Source organism: Grammomys surdaster, unplaced genomic scaffold (genome assembly GCF_004785775.1).
Source record: "Grammomys surdaster isolate TR1022 unplaced genomic scaffold, NIH_TR_1.0 170, whole genome shotgun sequence".
In the NCBI taxonomy this organism is placed as follows: domain Eukaryota; kingdom Metazoa; phylum Chordata; class Mammalia; order Rodentia; family Muridae; genus Grammomys; species Grammomys surdaster.
In genome coordinates this window covers 18,487,859-18,511,581 of record NW_021604618.1, presented here as the reverse complement: position 1 = coordinate 18,511,581, position 23,723 = coordinate 18,487,859, and the positions used below count along the sequence as shown (strand labels likewise).

The following is a 23,723-nucleotide window of genomic DNA, read 5'->3' as shown; positions in this document are numbered from 1 at the left end:
GTTGGGGTATAGAAAAGCTAGCAAGTCATGATGGGAGATAATATTGTTTCGAAGATTTTCTGCAGCAAGTACCTGAGCAAAACACTGGAACTAATTTCTTTCTTTCTTTCTTTCTTTACTTGATTTTTGATAGAACAGGCAGAGCTGTTAAGTGATTCCATGATAATGGGAGGGGTGGAGTTGTAGAGTTGCAAACCTGACCCATATTCACTAGGCCAAGCTTTCAGGACTTACTGAACCTTGGCGAGAGAAGAAAGGCTGTCAGGCCATCTGAGAGCCACCGTGGTTGGAGAGGAAGGAGTGATTTCTCCACCTCTGTGCTTGGCCTTCCTTTTTTTTTTTAAATCACATTTTTGTCAGTGAGATGAATCAATTGTACAGCAGCAAGTCTGGAGTGGCAGTGCTGTGGCAGAGGTAGAAGGGTTTTTAAATTAAGCAATGTGGCTTACATGTGAATGACTGCAGACTCTTCGACTTTCTCCCAAGGAAGGCAGTTAAAGGTAAGGGCCTAGGAATAACACACACACACACACACACACACACACACACACACACACACACACGGACACTCAGAAGAATGAATTATATCAAAGCACAGTATGGCTCAGAGGGAACATGCCCAGTATACATGCTCTGGATTCAATATTCAGCAGTGAATGCTCAACCATGTACTAGCTTACACAAGCAATACAGTACAATATATATACATGTATATATATAGTATATATATTGTATTGTATATATACATGTATATATATACATATATGTGTGTATGTATATTACACATATAATATATATACACACACTATACACACTATCCATATCTATATCTGTATCTGTATCTCTATCTCTACCTCTACATCTATATCTATATATACTTTTCAGTGTCAACAATGCACCAGACACTGTTGTATGTGTTAGGAGTAGGAAAGAATTCAAAGGCCTGGAGTCTGACTTTCTCATATTCATATATGTATGGTCACAGACAAGTATCAGCTGCCCGTTGTCTTCCATTGATTAACCACAAACATCTTTGACTGAGTGACTCAATATGGCAGAGAAATGTTACAAAGGGTTTTTAGGGGATGGGAAATTCTAGAGAGGAGCTAGTATCTCAGGGATGGCCACTGTAAGGTATAGTCTCCTGTAGTGTGCTTGCTGGCGTGGATGCCAGAAGTGGACACACAGGGTGTCTTCCACCTTATTTTCTGAGACAAGATCTCTTACTGAACCCAGAACAGAGTTCATTGATTGGCTGACTGGCTGGCCAGTAAGCCTCAGGAATCATGCTGTTCCAATACTAGGGTTTCAGATGTGACTTATGTGATTGCTGCGGATCTGAAATCATAATATGTTTGCACGGCAGGCATTTACCTTACTGAGCTGCATTCCCAGACCTGATGTCACATTTTACAGGAGGGTTTGTGATCCCTACCTCAGCCACTTGTTACTCCAGCAAGTTGCTTAACCTCCTTAAGCCTCAGGTCCTTCATGTGTATAACAAAAGTCAACCCTGCTGGAATGGTTTGAATGAGCTGTAGTCATTCATGTGATAGGCTTGCAGACTGTCTGGAAGAGGGTAAACGCTCAGTAAAGATTGTTTTGAATTAATACTGTTTTATCACAGAAAATATTTCGAGTAGAAATTTCTCTGGAGGTGCGTAACGGAATCTATGCTTATCGTTTCCCAGTGCTAATTGCTACTGTTACAGTCTGAAATTTGAATCGACAAGAATACTTTTCTTTACTGAATGTTATGAGCAGGCTCCTTTTCACGTGCAAGTCCCCCACCTCCTGACTACGCATTGGTAACTTTCTTCTGTGTCAAGAAATGAGTTGCTTCCTCCTAGGTGAGGATTTCCATTGTTGGAGTTTAGTTCCACCTTTTATTTAATTTATATGGAAAAATAATTTAAATTATAGCAGCAAGCTCAGGCATAGTAATATGAATAAGGAAATTAAAAATCAGACAAAGCAGCCAGATTTGGTAACCCAGGCCTGTGATCTTTGTACTTGGAAAGCTGATGTGAAAAAGTTGCCAGGAGTTTGAAGCCAGCCTGGACAGCTAAGTGACACGATCTCAAAAGTAAAAAAACTACATTATAATTGATAATGAAGCTAAAACGACTGCTTAGCAAAAATCACTATTTGAGTAGATCAAAAATCATCATATAATCATCTATTTCAGGTAATTTAACCCAGTAATATTCATAGACCATAAATCATAAATTACAGAAGCGCTTCACATAGGACAAGACATCATTCACTTCAGTGCTCATCTCTGACAAAAAGGGTATCGTGATCTATGGTCCTTACCCTTGATAATGGTAAACAGTTATTCAAAAATTCAGTTATAGAGAGAGAGAGAAAGAAGGAGGGAAGGAAAGGAGAGAGAGAAAGAGAGAGAGAGAGAGAGAGAGAGGGAGGGAGGGAGGGAGGGAGGGAGGGAGGGAGAGAGAGAGAGAGAGAGAGAGAGAGAGAGAGAGAGAGAGAGAACTTTTACCCAAGATTTCATGCTTTAAGGTTGCATTGTGAGCCTCACAGTAGACAACAATAATTATTTTCCTGTTATTGGACAGGGATCCATAGCAAATGTCAACTCCACTTTCTTCCGGAGTGACACATCAAACTATTATGAAAAGCAGATATTTTTTGTGTGAAAATTTCATAGATGTAAAACATTTTCCCAAGGGAATGAATCCTCTAGGTTTTATAGCTCTTTTCATAGTTCTGGCCCTTTCAATAATACAGCACTTTTGAGAATTTCAAATTTGCTTTAAAAATCTTTGAATTATCACACACAGTAAGACTTGGAATATAAATAAAGGAGGAAGTCATTACCAGTGTAAGTGGAGTTGTGGGATATAAATTGGACAGTTGTCATTTAGCTCAGGGAAGACCGTCCGCAAGGAAGTTTTGTGGCATGGAGTGAAGCCGGTCGCTCTTCAGTGGTTACTGACTGGTGGCAGGAATTGTGTTGCACTGGGGTCAGCAGTGAATTCCTCACTCAAATGGTGTTGAGTCAGCTGGTTTTTAATTTGTTATCTTCTCAAGAGTACATTCACAGACTTTATCACTGAGAAGAATGACTCCCTAGCCTGTGTGATCAAGATCCGGAAATGTGCTGGCTCAGCACAGGAAGGCTGGACTGCCACTTGATTGGTGGCCCTTGGATCGGTCTGATCTCACTGCAGAAATGTCTGATTTCTCATAGGCTGGGTTCCACAGGTATATGAGTGAGCAAAGGCTTTCTTTCCTTCCTGGGCAGTGTTTGAACAGCGTCTTTCCTCTCATACATGACTAGTGACCAGTGCTGTCTTTCATTAAGGCTCAGTATGGGCATATCATACAGTAATCAAAAAAACAAAACCTCAACTCTGACTTTTGTGCCCTTAGATACAAGAATGGAGCAAGGTTTTGGTTTGTTTATTTTCTTCTTAAGTAAAGGCATTTTTCTGCCAATTGCACTAATTTTTTTTCACATGAATGGGACTTTAAAGCAAACCAAAAGAGATCCAACCTAACTTTTATTTGATGACACTAGGTAAATATTATACATCTCAAAAGTTGAGATGAGGCGTTTGTACATCATCTGGCATCGATATACCACTGCATTGCCCAGGCTAAAGCCACTAGGCACTTTTCTCTCTACATGTTACTTTTTCTAGATTATTAATTCTATTTTTGTAAGAGAGGAGAGGCCATGTGGCACATGACAGCACAGGCTGGAGATCTCATTGTGCTAACAGTACCTCATGTGTCTATGTGAAGAGTTCTTGTCTGGAATGCTATCAGACTGACTGTCCAAGGATGGATGGGTGCTTTGTGTACCAGGTCCAGGCTAGGCTAATGCCTTCCTTTATCTTGCGGCCTCAGGGGTTACCTGAAGACATGGTGTAGGTCTCTGTATACTTGGGAAGACTGAGATAATACTGAATTTTCCCAAAGGATTTCAAAGAAAATATTCAATGAAGAATCATTTTGTTACCTTGGAAACCATCACTGATTTATTTTAACACAAATAGTTGGTTTTAAGTAATGTCTCACAATGCGATTTGGCTAAAAGAGAAAAGTAGTTTTTATCAAAATCTGTACAGTGCTTTCTGACCATTTTATATGTTCATGAATTAAAGCAACTTGTATATGAACCAATAAGTTCATGGGTATCATGCTGGATCTCTCTGTAGCATCTTTCAAATGCTGCACCCAGCCAATTTAAGCTTTCAGAACATTGCTTCAGTAACTACTGATATCCCCACTCCCACCCCGTCACATCCCACTCAAGTCTGCACTGTGCCAAACATCAGATTTTTGATGTTTTGTCTGTTATTTGTTTAATATTTTTTAAATCCACTTTACTGGGCCAAAGTTCTCATGTCAAGGCTTCTTCTACTTAAAATGGCCAGGTGATGAATTTGAGCCCCTGTATAATTTGATGGACCAATCCTGTCACTTCCCAAAAGTTTCCTTGTGTCCCTTTGTAGTCTGTCCTCCCCTTTTGTATATGTCCTCGGGCCACTACTGATTTTTTTTTGGTCATAAGTATTTGTTGGCATTTTCTAGAATTGAATATATGTGAAATTATACAGGGGTCTCATGTTCCTTTGTGTGGCTTCTTCCACCTGGCATAATAGCACAATGACCTTGAGATGTAATACCCAGCAGGCTTCAGTGGTATATTCCTATGGATTGATGGATACTATCTCAGTGTAAAGATACAGGACATTTTGTTTATCTGCTCATATTGTTTCGTTTTAAGGAAATAATCAGGTAAGCAGGCCATTGTTTCAAATGGTAGATCCCTCAACTCTTTATTACTTTAAAATTTTATTCTTAGTTATGTGACTATGCATGTGTGTAGGAGATGGATACAGGTAATTGAAGGTGTCTACAGAGGCCAGAAGAGAAAATCAGGCATCCCAGAGACAGAGTTACAGGCTACTATGAGTTTCCTGACCTGAGTGGTAGGACTTGAACTTGAGTCCTTTGTAAAAGCAGCACCTACTTTCAACTATTGTGGCATCACTCCAGCCTCCTCTGTATCCCTCACTTTACTTCTATAATGTCACTTTCCTCTCTCAATGTGTCCTATAATGCCTTTGAAACTTATAACATACCAACCTTACGAACAATCTTGAACTTTGAGAGTCCAATATTCTAGATAACTTCTGTTACCAAACTTTAAATATAAACCTAGAAAGTTCATATCCATTTTCCAAAGATTCATTCATCTGATTAGTAAATTCAGAATCTAGATGATAGGAGTGGCATGCCTGTGTGTGCCTGTGTGTGTCTGTGTGTGTCTGTGTGTGTGCCTGTGTGCCTGTGTGTGCCTGTGTGTGCCTGTGTGTGCCTGTGTGTGTCTGTTTGTGTGCCTGTGTGTGTGTGTCTGTGTGTGTGTCTGTGTGTGTGTGTGTGTGTATGTGTGTGTGTGATGTATCTGTGTGTGTAACTCTACTGGAATTAATTTTGGTTCAAGTTTTGGAAGAGAAAATAGCCTAGAACTGTGTTATGATGCGATACAATTGAGCATAAGAAGGATCAATTTTAGCAATAAACATCTATTTTTAGCAATGTATATCTTTATAGTGTAAACAATGTAAACCCTATCCCAAGTGCTTCAAGTACATATGCTTATCCGTATGTAAGGTGCTATGATGTCATTAGTAAGAGGCATTAAATTCACATTTTTGCAAATCAATTTGGGGGAAAATTAGATATATTCTAATTCAAGTACTAACTAGGCTTGTGTACATCTTTTAGCATGCTTTGTGCTATTGGGAGAGATGGACTACTCTTTTCATTGCTTGTTAACTTTTTTGAGATGTACTTTACATGGTAACAAATTACCCATAGTGAGAGTAATTTCTTAGTATATTCCTAAGATTATACAACCATCGACATGGTTAATTTTAGAATATTTTACCACTCCAAAATGAATTCCACACTAATTAGCAGTGATTTCCCATTTAAAGTACTTTTAAGAGGCCCAGTGTCTGTGTTTCTTTGGTACATAGGCTGTGTGCAGATTAATCAACTTGTGAAATCTCAGATTATTCTTATTAAGCAGATTAATTATTTATTTCCCCAGAGTTAGTACATAAATATCATGTATATTCATTTGCATGGCATTATAAATCATATCTGCTCGTTCTCAAATCATAACACTGGACTTCTTTAAAACACTAAGCTGAAATGGGGTGTCTAAATGCATAATTACTTCCTTTAAAATGTTAATGATTTAACTTAGACATTTCTTAAACAGAAAGTTAGAGTTCTACTGGGAAACCCTGGTGTGCTAATGTTCTTCAAAAAAAAATTAAGCTATACTTTTCTAATAATGAATAGGCTTTAAGCTTGGGATTATTTTTTAAAAAGTAATCAGTTATCAAGTGTGGTATAGAAAGCCTGTACCCCCAGAACTTAGAAGACCCAGGCAGGAAGATTACAAGTTTGAGACTGTCCCAGTATACAGTGGGAGACCTGCTATAAAAATAAGTAAATAGATAGATAGATAGATAGATAGATAGATAGATAGATAGATAGATAAGAGGGTGGATAGATGTCTCAGAGGTTAAGAGTCCTTCTGGCTTTTGCAGGGAACCCAGGTTTGGTTCCCAGCACCCATATTGGCAGCTCACAGTTACCTGTAAACCCAGTTTTAGGGGCTCTGACACCCTCTTTCTGTGTTCTGTGGACACACAACCTCATATACATACACACATGCACACAGACACATAAATAAAATGAAAAACAAACAAATGAATAAAAATACCCAAACTAGTTACCATCTTCATAATGACAATTTTCTCCTATATGCAGCCAGGATGGCCTCCTGTGACTCTCCTAGAAGAGCTGTTGATTGACATCTCAATGAAGTTGTCTTAGGAAATAGTTTTAAAGAGACTGGCTTTGCTCTTGACACAAAGGCTTGTTGTAGAAGTTTGGGGGGTATTATGTAACAATACTAATTTCAAGGTTGTGCTTTTATGAAATGGCCTATTATTTTCCATTTACAGTAACAGGTATATGGTAGAGGTAATGTTTTAAAAGTCTTTTGTAAGTCTCCTTGAACTGATATCTGCTGTCATACATTCAAAGAGAAACATAAACATGAGAATTCAAACTCGTCAGCTGTCTTACATTATAAAAATTGCCCCCATTTCTTTTTTTTCCTGTAGCAAATACAACGGTGAAGCAAAGAACTCTAAAAAGGAAGTGTAATCTTCTGCTATGATTAAATTTGCTTATAAATTATATTAACAAATTTTATTATCAGTAGATAATGTTTAATTGAATACCAGAATATGCTAAAAGTGACAGTACAATCCAAGATTGCGTGGTTTATACTGTAACATGCACTTTTGCTACAGTTAATACGAATCGGGAGCAGAATAATCGTGGTCTCATGTCAGTAAGAAACTGTTTACAGTTTATTGTATATCAATGGATTTTCTTAGGTAGCAAATATATTTTTGTAAACATAAAGACCGTATCTTTTCATGAAAGACCTGTTGATTCCAAGATGTTAGCCAGCTATCTTTACTAAAACACTTTAGAATGCTAAATATAGTCCACTTCAGTTAAATATGGATGTTTTAAAAAAGAAAATCCCAGTTAGTCTGCAACAGACGGACATTTTGTGTGACAATATTTTGCATGATTAAAAATTTAAACAGAATAACAGCTATTTATATTTACAGTTTCGTGTGAGTAATTACTAAAGCAGACAAAATACTTAGAGCATAATTTAATAATGTTTTCCTCTAGCAAAGGTGCCAAAATTGTTATTTGCATAATTTTCACAATTTGTACTGAAACAGCTAAGGGAAACTGGGAAGCCATGCCTCCCCAGCCACCTTTTTTCTTCTTTGGGAAAGATGGGGAGGAGATTCATAAATCATAGCATCTCATTTTTGTACAATTTTCCATAAACACCAAAACCCTCCTGTCAAAGCCTCAGGTGAAGGAGACAAGATCCATTCATACTTTCTCTTTTGGGGTCTTTATGTCGATGGTCAGTCCCAGCTCAGCTTCAAGGCTCCTAATTATAACACTTACCAGTTCAAAGATTAACCTCAGAGAGGGGCATTCTGGGCTGTTGGTAACTTGATCAGCTCAGTCCTCCGTGGGTCCCTTGCTCTGGTTCTTTGTATCACAGGAGGGAGATGGTATCTGGCACATTCCTAGGATGACTGGAAGATAGCAGCCTCTGCATTTAGGGCTGAAAGATTGTGAACTCTGTTAGCTGAAATGCCACACTGGGGAAGCCAGGCAGACATTAAAACAGCTTCAGCTGGAGGTAGTGCAGTGCACAGAGAGTCAAATTTGAGAGCTGGGACCCGAGTGGACATTTGTCCCTGCTTTCTACCTTAATAAAAGCTGAGTGTTAACTGTGGAAAAGGGCATTTGAGAGGTCACTAAAAATGAATCATTAGAGTGCCCAGAAGGGCTTTATTATGATGTACTGTGAATACGTCCAGAAAGTACTTGGTACATTCCTATGTACTTATCAGGTAACAGGAGAACAAGTACATGCTTTTATCCTACACCACAGAGATTCTGCTGAGCTGTAATGGCAGAGGAGCATGCATCCCAGTGGATTCAGCCAGTATACTCTAGAGCATTCTGTGGAAGACTAAGGAGAATAAATATTCTTAAGATAGTCTAAAATTCGTAACTGAACTGTCTGTATGAGCGCTCACATGAACAAGTGTGCGCGCGCTCATGCGCGCGTGCACACACACACACACACACCCCCCACTTCTATATATTTCAGAGAAGAATGAATGAAGTATATATACTTCAAATGAGAATAACCAAATGAGGCGGAGATTAGACCAAACATCTTGCCAGCTTCCCTTCACTTCTGCTATAAAGGATTAGGGAGTTCCAGTCAATAAACAAAGCCCTTTTATGGCTCCTAGCGGGTAAATTGAGGGGACTGATTTGGTCAAGGACCAGTATGAGGATGTTTCTGTTCAACAGCTAACAGGATTCAACATGCTATGGAAAATACAGGCATGCAAAACTATACTCCGACACTCACGTTGCCAGCTAAAGCCTAAAACACAGCCACATTTACATATGTGTCCATCTGTCTGTTTTTACACTTTATTTTTCCAACCAGTGGGTGAAGTGGTTTTCATCCAAGCTGCAGTCTGATTTTTTTTCCCTTACCCACCATTTCTCATTCTACCCTATAGATGCATATTTTAAAGTGTGTGCTATTTGTACCTGGACAAGCATTTCCATAGCCCTTGCTGGGACCTGCCCTTTCCCCTGGGAAGTTGAGCCATCTCTGTAGATCTCTGCAGCTGCCCTCACCAGTTCAAGTGTCTCAGGATGTCTCCTGAGCAGTCCGTAGACCCGGGGGTCTCATCCTGTGCCCCCATGTCTGGCCTGAGCCACGCTGCCACAGTCACAATCCGGAGCGAGCCAGCGGGGTGAATGGAAGTGCTTTGGCTCTCTACAGTGGAGAGCCTGCGTAAATCCTGTGTAAATAGAGAGAGGACAACAAAGCCTGCGCCCCCGCGGCTCTGAGCTTCTGGAGCCATTTGGGGCTGAATTCGCTAAATGCTGCTTATACCGCCTGAGAAGTTGAAGAGAAAGGACCATAAAATCCCCTCTCTTTCTTTCCCTTTCTGTTTGTCCCCCCAAGGGGGGGGGGGCGGGAGGGGAGGGTGTTCAGGACCAGGGAAGCCGAGGTAAGCCTATGAAGGCTTGTTTTTTCAGTGCTCTTTTGAGTGTGAAAAAGGTGGCCTGGGTCACTGTCCTCTCTTTAATGTCGGAAAACCCACACAGTTAGTAAATGTTGCATGTAAACGAAAGCGTTCATCCCTTCTGCTTCCTTCCTTGCTTGTGGGCCGTGAACTAGTCACTTGAAAAAAAAAATCACAGAAAATTTTCACTTGAACATGTCCAGCCGGTTAAGCCCAGCAGGAGAGTAAGGGAGATCTGGTGATCAGTCTTGCTGCTTCCCTGGCTCCTCTTGAATTTCTGGGTGTACTCACCACCCCCAACTGTCCTGATGTGAAAAAAATAATAATAAATTCCTTGTGGAAAAAATGTTGACTTTGCTGACAGTTCTTGGAGAGCAGCTTTTGCAAGGCTATATTCCGAGACAGAACCAGACGGAAGCTTCCTCTCCTCTTAGTCCTTCCTATTTGAAATCTTGGTACAGTTTTCTCAGTGGGAGGCCCTAAATTAAACTCCTGGAAAGACCCCCTAACAACCGGCAAGAAAATATCTTTTGACTGTTAGTACATTTTAATCCTGTTTTCTAAGTACTATATTGAGAGGGAAAAGGAATCAAGAAAGGAAAGAACGTTAGTCTACAAAATACTATGTAGCATTCACATGGCTTTGGGGTACTTACTTTTTTTTTTTTAAGATTATTTATTTATTATATATGAGTACACTGTAGCTGTCTTCAGACACACCAGAAGAGGGCATCCAATCTCATTATGGGTGGTTGTGAGCCACCATGTGGCTGCTGGGATTTGAACTCAGGACCTCTGGAAGAGCAGTCAGTGCTCTTAACTGCTGAGCCATCTCTCCAGCCCGGGTACTTACTTTTTAACCACACTGCTTCTGCTAACCCAAATTGATGTGCCTCCCTCACTGCCAGCACCTCTCTTTCTATTGGGAAAGGGGCAGGTGTGAGACGGGGGCCCCATCTTCTCCACAAACAATTCATGTCATGTGTGCTGGCACGAACACTCTCTGGGAAGGACCAAACATAGCTGCACACTGTGTAGTACAGAGCCAGCCTAGTGTGGCCCAGTAACCCACCAGGGCAGGGAGAATGGAGGAAAGAGTCCCAGGCTCATCGAGACCCCTTCATGAGCATTAATCTTTAAAACATGGCGTAGTCTCAGATCTCGTGGGTTTTGCTACTTAGTGTGCTTGGCCCATTATTTGATGGTTTTCCTTATTCTTGGGGTAAGAAAGAGTAGAGCACAGGCTCCCGCTCAGACATGGTCTTTTGTGAGCACAGAATTGAAAGCAGAAGTAAGAAGAAACTGCTGAGTAAGTCAAGAACACAGAACCCCATTTCTGGGACAGGACCTAGGAGCACCTCTAAAAAGAGACCCCTCTTTTACTAGGACCTGAAGGCTGAATAGGAATTTGCTAGCAAAGAGTAGAAAGTTGCAGTGGAGAGAAAGAGCACACCAGAGCAACAGGGAGGAGTTTAGCATCTTCAATTGCTCCTTGACTCAGTCTTGAAAACATAGCTGATTTTCTTGTTTCAACAAATCAGTTAGTGTAAACTTTAGATCTACAAGGAAAGGATGACCTTATAGACAGTAGGTACTCTTGTTTTTGCAAAGATATATAGTAGATACTCTTGCTTTGGGAAGGATATATACCTAATTATTTCTTGGCTCACGTTTTTTCTCTCTCTCTCTCTCTCTCTTTTTCTATATTAAAGAATTGTGTGTATTTATTATGTTGAGAGAGATACATGGCCATGTCATCCAGTTCTTGTAGAGATCAGACTGTGGCAATCACTTCTCTCCTTTTATTGTGTGAGTTTTGGGGATCAAACATTGAATGTCAGACTTAGTGCCAGGTGTCTGTTCCTAATGAGCCATCTTACCAGCTCCCAAGTTTGTGTCTAAATGCATTGCCACACAATCTCTATCTGTGGCATAAAGACAAATGAGTATCCTGGACCAGTGTCCTGGAATTGAATTCCTTAGGGCTGAGAAATCATCCAGACTCTAGCTTCACCATCCTGTCTTCTTACCATTCCAGTAGTACATAAGGGTGGAGGTGGGGTGGAGGGTGGACCATGGGCTTTGAAGGCCAAATGCTTGTGTCAGTCACTTTCTGTGATTTCTGACAAATGACTTAATTTCTTTGAGTCTTGGTTTTTCTTTCTGTAAAATGGAATAGATAAGAGTAATGTTTCCATTCTTTCTTTCCTTTTTTGTGAGGATTAACTATGATTACAACATTGTTAGCGCAAATAAAGATAAATTTGTGGGAGTAAATATAATGAAAGTGAGATGTGTTGGTGAATGGGGGGCATGGTGTGTCACAAGAGTACCAACACTGAAAACTCCTATTGAAAATAAATGTTTAGGGATTGTGTAAATGTGTGTTTGCACACTCAACGGTCTGTGCCTACCTGCAAAAAACAGTTCATCTACAAACTTTAGTACTTTTATACAAATTGCACCACTTTATATGTGTTTTATAAAGACACAAACACACATGCACATCTATGTACCTGTTTATAGTCACATATATGGTACACCAGCATTTGTGTGTTTATGAACACATGTAAATGCTAGAAATGAGATGATTTCTATTTATCTGGGTTTTTTTTTGTCTATATTATCTAACAACCATCTATAAGTAGATAGCATCTCTGCCTACCAGATCATCCGTTACTGACCTTGCCAAGATCTCCAGCTAGCCCCAAAAACCTAATCACAAAAATTCCAACTCAAGCCAGGTGGTGCACATTTTTAGTTCCAGTATTTGGGAAGCAGCAACAAGTGGATCTCTGTGTTCAAGGCCAGCCAGGTCTACATAGTGAGATCCAGAAAACTCAGAGCTGTGCAGAGAAATGGTGTTTCAAAAAACAAATAACAAGCTAACAACCATAACCAAAATTCTGACTCTACATTGATTGTATGTGAAACCTTCTCAGGCCTTGGTTAGCTTGCAAAGAAAAATATGCCCATCTTCATTTTTGGTCAAACTGGACAAACATTCACATAGTTCCAGTTGTTCTGTGCTAAATTAATCCATCTCTAGGATTTAGGCCTTTCCTTGTAAACTTGGGCCTTTTTCGATGTGTGGTTGATAAGAGGGCTCAGACAAAATAACACTTAGAGAAGTAAAAGCCAGTTCATGGGGTTATGAGGAAGGCTGTGGCAGCAGAGTGGACTTGGAGAAGCTAGCCATAGAATCAGATTTATCCTTGATCCTAGAGAGCTTTGGAATCTTGGGCAAGGAGGCAATCTCATTGCATCAATGTCCTCTGGAAATAAGTTTGTGTTTTAAAGCATGGGAAAAGGAGACCATGAGAGTTCTCCATTCTTGTGGTGTTAGACACATTCTACGCAGCATTACTGTATTTATTATGTCTTTCTTCCAAACTTTTCAATGGATGTCTTAGTAAAAACTGACTTTAAGCTAACGGAAACAGTACAATATGCAAATTAAGGGAATTGTGTCCATTGTTTGAGTAGTTTTTATGACCAAGGGTTTTAGGGATGGTATTTTCTGATGGGGAGTTATCTAACCGGCCTGTTGTGGGGTTCCCATGTCTGGCTTCATTCACTGAACACATATCTATGGCTGTGGATTTTGGCTTTTCTGGAATATTTGACATTCCTTCAGATTCAGCATCCTGTGAGTCAGCAGCTTGCATTGCTCACCTAGACAGATATCTCTGTATCTAACAATCAGTAATGCCTGTGCTCTGAGAATCCTTAGCTCAGCCCAGGCAAGAATATGGGATTTCCTTTACAGCATAGATGTAAATCCAGCCAGAAATGTTCTCATAATACTTCAGAGTCTTAAAACAGCCAAAGGATGCAGAGATTAGAGCAGGCTCCAGACAACAACAGAGATAGCATCCTAAGGGGATATCTCTGTGGCTCGTTGACCATCCAGTTACCAAATCAATGAGCTTGAGATTCCAGATGCAGTCACTGAGTCTTAAGAGTATGGTGGAGGGCTGGTAAGATGGCTCAGTGAATGAGAGAAATGCTGTGCAAACATGTAGACCTGAGATAGTGTCCTCAGCAGCTGCATACAAAAGTAGGAACGGCTGTGGGTGCCTGTCTCCTGTGTACTATGGAGGGCAAGGACAGAAGGGCTACTGGGGCTTGCTAGCCACCAGACTAGCTCCAGGTTCTGTGGGACCCAGAGAATAATAGAGGAGGACCCCCAAAGTCCTTTTCTGGCCTACAGATACCCTTGTATGGATGTGTACACTCCCGCTACACATGCGCATACTCATACTTCCTGCCTTGCCACATGCAGACACATGCATACACATGCATGTACACACACACACACACACACACACACATAAAATTAAATTAACGTTAAGGTGGCTCAGTGGGTAAAGGAACTTGCCATATTTGTCCAACAACTTAAGTTTGATACCTGGAGACCATGTGGCAGAAAAGAGCTGACCCCTACAAGTGGTCCTCTGACTCCTACATGTGCACCACAACACATGCATGCAACGAATCAGTGCCAATCCTTGTGCATAAGGAAATCCCCCAAAACTGTTGAAAATGCACTGTCTTGGGCCCAGGATATTTTGGTTCAATGAGTCTGGAATGAAGCCTTGAGCTCTACACCCTCAGCAATCTCCCTTATGGTCTAGTATACTCAAAGTCTATGTACCCACTGGCCTTGGGTGTTCCTTTTCATGTTTATAAAGATTATGTCTTACTGATGTATACCCAATCTGAATATCTTGCCCAAAACTTAAATCTTCACTTTGATCAAAGAGCTAGTAACCATCAAAGGGAAATAAACAACATTTAAAAAAAATGTTTCTCTTCATCATCAGAGATGAATATTTTGTATTGTAGTTACCCATACAGGCCCTGGGAGTGCTAAGATCTCTTTCTCAAGGAGTACCATTCCTGGAATGCTTAGAAGTAAGTGTGTGCATGCAAGCAATTTACCAGCCAACAAGAATAGCCCTCAGGGGTGGGACCAGTTCCCCCATGTGACCATTGTCAGAAAGAGGACAAAGCTTTGAGTTCGTCCTTCAGTCATTCACCTTGCCGACAATGGTCCTGTTGTTGATATTATGCATCTAAGTAGGAAATAAATAAGGAAGAGACAATTCTTTTTCTGGAGGCTTCCACAGTACTGGATGGTATCTTCGGGGTTGATGTCTCCACTATCTGTGCTCCCATCCCCTCTAGCATACTCATTGTGCTGGTGGAGACACCCTCTTCACCACATTAATTAAATTAATGCACAGCCTTGAAACAAGAAAGCAATATCCAATGTTAACAGGTGCTTAGCTCCAACAGAGGCCTGCACATGCTTACTTTAGTTTTAGAGCACACAGTTGCCTTTCAAACATTTTCTTCATGTTGCTCTTAGCTCTTAGCCCTTGACTCGGTTCATAGTCCACAGGAAAATAATGATGGTATTTATTGTTGTATTCAGGAAAGAAAAATTCCTCTTTTTGTAGAGATATAAACACTAGCATCAATGGTCTTTTATACATGTACATATGTGAAGTGGTCAAACTTAATAAAAAGTATCCTATTGAGTATCTAGTTACTAATATAAAACCAGACGTGGTTTTGTTTATAATTATTTATGACACCAATCTAAATTCAAGTATTTCATAACATTTTTATGAAATGGACTGCTTTCAATTAAAATTCATGTAATGCTTCTCCTCCTCCAATTTAAGTCAGTCATCAAAGCATGCTCATGCTAGCAACATTTTTTTTCCTGGAACTAAACATAGTGAATCATATAGTCTGAGGGTGTTATCAGCCCCTTTCCTTTTAAACAAGAGAAAATGCCCTATGGAGCCACCACCTCTCATTTTTTAAGGTCATTGATTGGGTTCAAAAGGCAAATGCCTTTTTTTTCGTTGAACTTCCTTCAATTAAGCCATTAACCTTTTGCAATAAGTGTATTCAAAAATCTATCAAAGAAAGCTAAATGAGATTTTAACAAAATCCTGACAATTTCAGCTTAAACATATACACAGAAACCATATGTGCTTAGGAAGAAATATATACACACAGGCATTGTTTACAGAGTGTGTTTTTCTATTTGGAAGACAGTGAAGGAAGAGTTATTCCATACATAATCTGAAACGTGCGTTCAAAGAGCCACAGAGACTGCACAGCCAGAGACAAAGATATCTCTATCCACAGTGTAGAGACAGACAGACAGACTGACTTCAAACTTGGACTTGCAATGTGAATTTTTTTCCCCTCATCTCTGTATACTGCTTTTCAAATTTGCCTCAGGCTACAGAACAGCACCTCAGATCCCCAAGGCCCACTGCCTGGCTCCTAATAGCCACTCTCCATCTGTGTCACATGAGCAGCTGATGAGATCGCTCCAGTGTCTGTATTTTGGAGAGCACATCCACCCAGGTGAAAAAGCTGGGGTTGCCAAGGAGCAGTCAGAAGCCATTAGTGTGGGTGAGAATTTGCCTTGCAGCAGTTCCTTGGCACTGTAGAAAGTGTGTGCACATGTCTCCATGCAGGCTTGGGCATGTGTGTGTTCATGTGTGTGTGTGTGTGTGTGTGTGTGTGTGTATGCAACCTCCAGTTAGATGTACATAGCTGTGTAGGGAAGGTCAACAGATAGAGATTAGGTTCTATATATCCAGTATTCAAAAGCCAAAGGATTTTTCTTTTCCTGCCCACATATTCATTCTTTGACTATTGGGGGGGGGGGATCTCCTGCACTGTGTGTATGTGTCCCTCCTCTGTCTCTGTCTCTGTCCCTGTCTCTGTCTCTGTCTCTCTCTGTCTTTGTCTCTGTCTCTGTCCCTCTTTCCTCCTTCCTCTCTATCCTCCTCCCCCGCCTCTCTCTCTCTCTCTCTCTCTGTCTGTTTTTCTCTCTCTTTCTTTTTTTTTTTTTATCATAACAGAAGGCAAAGAAAAAGAGAACAGCAACTTCGGGGTCATGCTCTACTGTTTGGGCAGATGGAAGGGAGCTGCTTTGCCTTGGGGCAGGGTGGCTGTAACGAAGTGGCCTGTCAGTCTGTAAATAGTGAGGGTCATCCCTTCCATGTGATGGAGGGGATCGCATTGCAGTGAAAATGGAAATGTCAATAAAATTAATCTGCCAGCTCTTTGCTGTGGTTTTTCTGCTACTCTGGTCAAAGAAGGTTGAGGATTTTTTTTTTTTTTTCAGTGAGAGAGCGAAAGGGAACAGGTACCAGGAAGGCCATGAGGCCGACTCAGAAGTTCTGAGGCCAGTGCTCCAGTGGGCAGGAAGTCTGGGTGGAACACTGGGAGGAGGGAGCAGGTCTGGGGATTTGCTGGTTGATCTGCTGCATTCCTCCGGCAGCTACAGAGTGCCCAGCTCAGGCTACATTGAGCACAGAGTTTATTGTTTTAGGCTTTCTTGGACAAGGTTTTTACTTAGCGTGGGATTTATGGCATTTACTGCTAATGAATGTCTATTCTTAAATTACAAAAAAACCCATCTCAGCGCAATTCCCAGATGTCCTTCCAGGACCCCAGCTTCTTAAACACCAGCAGGGAGCATAAACTCTCCACTTCTCTGTTTTCCTCTTTCGTGTGGCTCCAGGCTAATGATGTGCAAGGAAAACACAGCCATCTATAAAGCCTCAGTGCTGTCCGCGTATTCTTCATTTATTTTGCATTTGATTATGCCACAAGTCGGATCTTGTTTCTTTCCTTTTTTAAAAGTTATTAGTTCAAATATTAATGTAGGGATATGGCATATATTGCTACTCTTGATTGATGCCTTCCCAAAAACAGGAAGACGTGCTCGTATGAATTTTAAGAAAGTAGGGGTCCTGCAATGCCTTGCCAGAAGAGTTTTTCAGATACATAATTTAGATGCCCTCCAGGCAGGCTTTCAAGGCATTTTTGCCGGAGGGCAAGAAAAAATAACTCTGACTGTTAAAAGTAAATGATTTTTGCTAATGCACAATTAATGCCAGAGAAAAGCACAGAAGAGGAAGATGTTGATAAGAAGTTCTGATTAAGTGAGCATCCACCTTGATGTGTGTCTTTGTGTCTGCCCCCCTCATGATAATGATCTGTGGTGCAGAGAGCTAAAAAGTTTTCATGTCATGCAAATGTGGAACTCTGGGTCATCGGAGGAGCGTGCATATGTGTGAGTTTAGGAGGTGACAGTTCTAGGGAGGGGCTGAGCAGGCAGTGCGTTATGTGCAATCAACAGTGACACAGCTACTGTCACCTATGCAGGCAGCCTAGAATATATAGACTACAGAACATTTAACTTGATTACCCAGCAGTCTGTGCTCACTATGGGCACGGGGATGTATTTCTACCAAATGGGCTTTCTCGTAGCGGTTTGCCCACACTGGGTTCCATAATTGACAAAGAGCTACCGCTCTGTGTCAAGTACACAATTATAATTGAATTAATGATATGGGAGAGTGTGAGACACACAAAATTAACATTTGAAGAGGTCTGGCTTAATTTTGTCTTTTACATATTTGTGTCTCCAATTATACTTTAATGAAAGAGACTATACCCCCTTAATGGATTTCTTTCAGAGAGCTTAGCTAAGCTCACCATCAGCCTGGCATTCTTGTTGGCACCCTCGCTATGCTTGCTCTAATGGATCTTCATTTCTTCCTGTTAGGCGATGGGTTAGACAACAGCGTAGCTTCACCTGGCACAGGTGATGACGACGATCCAGACAAGGACAAAAAACGCCAGAAGAAAAGAGGCATATTCCCCAAAGTCGCGACAAATATCATGAGAGCGTGGCTCTTCCAGCATCTCACAGTAAGTTAAGATAAAAGATATTTTTAAATGATCTAAAGTTTTTTGCCGTTTTGCTAAGTTTAAGCAAATCACATGGTCTCGCAAAGGGTTAGTTTTGGTTTTGGTTTGAGTTTCATCCTTCTGTTTCTTTCTTTCCTTCCTTCCTTCGTTCCTTCCTTTCTTTTTTAAACAAACAAAACCAAGATTACCTGCTTTCTGCTGGAATCTGGTTGCTCATATAGCAGTTACATTTTGTCAACCATTGCCATCCAAACAGCTTTTTCTAGAAAGGTGCAGGGTTTTGTCTTAAGAGGCCAGAGGTAGACCATGTTCAAAATGGCCTGAGACTTTGAATAACATATATGTAAATGTTTACTGGGTTATAAGATATGAGCAACTTCAGACAATACAGCTTCAAGCAAAGGAGAAGGCTGTGAGGCGCTCAAGAGCTTGTTAGCACTACTCAATCTCCTGCAACCAAAGCTGTCTTCTCCATGAGTAAATCAAGCATCTTGCCACATGCATGTCCAAGCTCAGCCTACTGAGTTGGCCTCAAAACATGGTGGTGGTGGTGGTGGTGGTGGGTGTGAAATGCAGAAGGGCTATAGGCACTCTAATGCCTTTTTTGTAAGGTTGAAATTAAGGATTCTGTTTTAGCTGTTTAAGTCCATTATCTTAAAAGCTAACCCTTTTTACTTCTGAGAAAAGACTAAAATGTACAATGGTCTTAAAGTAACAATTTATATCACCATGTTTGCAGTCAGTTTTGTGTGTCGGTATATACTGTTGACTCAAAGACTGTCATGACGAAAAAGTGACAGAGGAAGTATACATGCTTATATTTTCCTGCCTGTTTGGAAATTCTTGGGAAATTTCCAAGGATGTGTCTTGGCCTATCATTGTTGTCAGGGCATTCTATCTACACTATGGCTTAGTAACAGAGGAAGTAGCTTGCTGAAAGCTGAAGGTCTTCTTTGGTTATCTGACTTGTGTGTCATCATGCTGAAGGACATTAGTTACAGTGTTATGAATGTAGGACAAGGTTCCACTCTTGTTTATGATGGTGGCTGTTGATCTGCTCTTCTCACAGAGCGACAGCGGGCCAGAGGTGGAGCACTGGTAGAGAGGAAGAAGTCATGAATTCATGTTTCTAAATCGGACATTTTGATGTAAGGACATTAGTACCAAACTGAGGTGGATCGATCCAGCTTGTGGTGTCTGGATCAGCTCTGGGTACCAATGAGGTTTCCCTGGTAGGGATTTTTCTTGCCTCACAGCTATGGCCATTTCAAAGGTCAGGGCCCTGCACTGACTTGGCTCAGAGGAATTAGACGGAACATGCGTCTCTGGGCTGATTACTTAACCAAAGACAAAATAATGAGTCCTAAGCAAATACTGACTAATTGAAAGGGCTGTAAATCCATTACATATTGGTCAGGGATAATCAGGAGTATTTAATCACTTTTATCTATTCAGGAGCACTGAAGCTGCAACGGCAAAGCCCTCAACCTTGCCATGTGCTTATTATTCTCATCATTATCAAAATTACTTCACAGCTGTTCTTTGCTACATCACCTCAGCTGGAGACTGGCTAACCTGTAAAATGTTTTTAATTTGGAAGTCTAGTGAGTGTGAGGGGAGGGCTTCCTTGTTTCCACCCTGAGGATTGTTGGTTTAAGTAGCTGTAGGTGCTAGGAAAGGGGGGAGCTTCCTCAACAAGCAAGCTGCTTCATCCTGACCAGCTCATCTGGTTGGTTGGCTCCCTCTGGGTTCCCTTACAATTGTGTCTTTCTTGGTTGAAATTAGACATTTCCACGGTTGCTTTGCAATCAAGCATCTATGTGCAGGTATTTCCAGCTTCTCTCATGAAAACCAGTGTCCCAGAATGCTCACACCTTGGTGAATGTGGCTACTCTAAACTCAGAAAGGGAAGCAGAGTCTAGATGGTCAAGCCCAGCTGTCTGAGTCACCAGCTCCACATTCTTTCTACCTGTGAAGGTGACTTTGCTCAGGCCTTATCATCTTTAGCAGTTGCATAAAGACCTCACGATGCCTGCCATCAGTACACTCAAAGTCACGATGATGTGGGTTATGGAGAAACCAAGTCTGTCTTTCTTACCTGTCCGAAAAGCCACTAGTTTCCCGAGTCTTTCAGGATAGGGAGGGCTCTCTGCTCAATCTGTGAACAAATCTCATGGGAAACCATCAAGAGCTCTCATTGGGTTTCTTGCTTTGACCTGTCATAGATACATCTGTCATCCTACACTGCAGCCACCCACCAAACACTTCGGCATCCTGCCCATGATCCCTTGCCACTTGCAAGTCAACTGTGTTACAAACCCACTGTCTTTGTCTCATGAGAATGTTACCTAGTTAAATACAGACTTTGTGCAGAATTCTCTATATCACTAAAAATTTCGATGAATGCTTAGGAGAGGAAAAAAAAAGATCAAACAACCCGAGTCTAAGAGTCAGGGGTCCTTCATTTCCACTTCTGATTTCCTCAGGACAGTGTGAGGCCCAGTTTAGCCCACTAAATTATCTGGATTTTTCTTTGCTTCATTTTTCAAATGAGAGAGCCACGTCCCAGCCTCCATAGGTCCCTTGTCTGTCCCTCTGCATTTGGGTTCCACCCAGGGCCCTTAGGCAGAACGGTGCCCCTAGCCCCACAGTCATCTAGTTACTTCCTTCTCACCGGCTGCTTTCTTTTTCTCCTCTCCACGACCTTCTTTCACAGATTGCTTATTTTCATGGTTTCCTCCTGCTGGCTTTGTCTCCCATCTTTCTCTCTCTGTTCCCCTCCAGACCTTTTCTGCACCTCCCTTGCATCTCAGAGAAATTCTCTCTGGCTTTCACTCTGAACATGTTTTCCTTCTCCATCCATACTTCACTACTACTGCAGAGAAGAGGCCTAGTAACTTTGATGAGGATGGTCTTGTAAAACTTTTACTTTCTAATCTTTAATGAGCTGAAAGATTTACTCAGCTGTAATTCTGAGCTCAGAAACCAAGAATAGAGCCCCCTAACTAGCAACATGTTAATTTAGACCTCTTTTCTTACTCAAAGTAACAGACAGAAGGGAGTCCTTGAAAATAGGGATGCCCCGGTATATTTCTCTGTCATTTAATGAATTTCAACATTCAAAGAGAAATAGTGGCTGGAACTCACTGAAAATAGATGTTGTCTAAGTTATTATTTCATGTAAATTTCTTTACATGTGTGGGATTCAATGCACATTCTTCCATTATCAGTCTCTTTAACATTATTTCAAACTGTTCTGTCCCCTTTTGTGCAGTGTGACCTGTTCTTGTAGTACTATAATCCCTGATGTACCCCTTTTTCTTTCTTTCTTAAAAAAAGAAGCTAATTGAATTATCTCATTATTTTAATTTGTTAAGCAAATGTATTTTGCATCTCAGGATGTGTTCTTATAGAAGGAGGCTGCAAAGGCTTTGCCCCCTGAATGGGCCATTGGCCCATTTTGACATTCATGCATTCATTAACTATCAGAACATAAAAGAACTCTGGGTGTATTTTTTTTCCAAACACCCAACCAGCATGAAGCAACTTTTTCCAATAAGCCACAGGGGTCTCTCTACATATGTTCTCAACTGCAAGCTATTGTCACCTATTCTGAATACCTCAAAAGGCCAAGAGGAGGGAAAAAATTCAACTTAACAAAGGCCAACTGTAGCAATTGTGAAGTCTTAGTCTCAATATGACAAAAATCATTAACCTTCCATTTTCTAGGAAGAACAAATTCCAGTATAATTGTAACAGTTGAAATAGTCTCTCAGATTCCTATGAACCAAGGTTAGGGGAAATATAATCAATTTGCTGATAATTGATTACTTTGGAGAAAATACTTAAACTAGAACCAAAGTGGAATTTTGAAAATTGAGCTGTTTGATGAATCTGTCTCTGTGCTCAAAGCCTAGTTCTTTGAATTTGTTTAATCTGATGGTGAAGGATCACTCTTCAGTTTCTAGCTACCAGTTTTTTATTATGTTCTTTAAAACAACATCCTCTAAAATGAACAAAACTTTTACAAAAAAATAAATCCATTTATTCTTAGAAATTCAGTTAGCAAAATTTCTGAGCTCCTGCTATCCTCTTCCTTTTGTGGATTGTCCAGCCTGGCTTATTTATCCTAAGACAGAGGGGATGGGAGAAAGAATTTGTAGGAAATACAATTGGATTTATCAAAAAGTAAACAAGGAATAAAGGAAACAAATGTTAATAGGGCTATCTCAGGAAACTCTTTATTAACACTTGGAGACTGTAAATTATAAAAGCAAACCTTTAATTACAACTTTTTTATTCTACTTCAAAGATACTTTAAAAAGAAATGGCAGTAAATCACTCCTAGACTGACAGTTTCTAGCCAGGAAGAAGCGCTTATACACCAGGCATTCACGTTCAAGTCAGGCTCCCAGCACCTTGCCTTGTGAGAAATCTCCCTGAGTTGTGCCCATCATGTGAAAGAAAGAGAAGGTACACACAAGGACTTGGCTTGCTCATACTACTCTCTGACTGAGGGTCTTCTCATTGGAAAATTTGATAATGTCCCCACATACGAATGTGAGACTTCCTTCAGAGATACCTCTACTGCCTTAGAAGCCAGAGACAGCATATTGGGCAGTCTTCTTAAAATGTATGTTCTGATGCTCTTGGTGGGTATAGGAGAAAGGACTGTGATCTATGGCTTGATGACTCCTTAACTACTGACAGTCATTTTATGGGACTTGGCAAAACCCTAGGTTTGATGATAAAAATTTGCTTTAATGTATATTGACTTATGGAGACAATGAAGCCTAGTTATGGGTAAATAGTTACAGGTTACATGAGAGAAACATGTTTTTTCTTCAGTTAGTTCATGGAGACCTATTGATAGGAAGAAAGCCATTTTGAATTTTCTGTTGTAAAACTGGACAGTGATGAGGCACATCTTTAATCTCAGAATTCTGGAGGCAGAGGAAGACAGATATCTGCGTTCCAGGACAGCCAGTGCTACACAGAGAAACCCAGTCTTGAAAAACAAAAACAAAACAATACAAAACAAAAACAACAGCAACCAAAAAAAAATTCTATTGTACTACACACAGACACACACACACACACAGAGAGAGAGAGAGAGAGAGAGAGAGAGGATGAAGAGACAAATATCTATTATTTTGTCTTTTAACTAGTTCTCTTAATTTTGGGTCAATCTAGATGGTTTTTCTTTTTTCCTCCCTCCCTCCCTCCCTCCCTCCCTCCCTCCCT

The 23,723-nt window shown here is 40.7% G+C and overlaps 1 protein-coding gene across 7 annotated transcripts in view; it reads left to right on the top strand.

Moving 5' to 3' along the window:
- Meis2 (Meis homeobox 2) overlaps positions 1-23,723 on the top strand; it is a 203,723-nt gene that overhangs the window by 47,310 nt on the left and 132,690 nt on the right. For all 7 annotated transcript variants that reach the window (XM_028766855.1, XM_028766854.1, XM_028766857.1 and 4 more), the window contains one exon: positions 18,334-18,479. In XM_028766855.1, the coding sequence (XP_028622688.1) occupies positions 18,334-18,479 (146 nt within the window). The remainder of the gene's footprint in view (positions 1-18,333; positions 18,480-23,723) is intronic.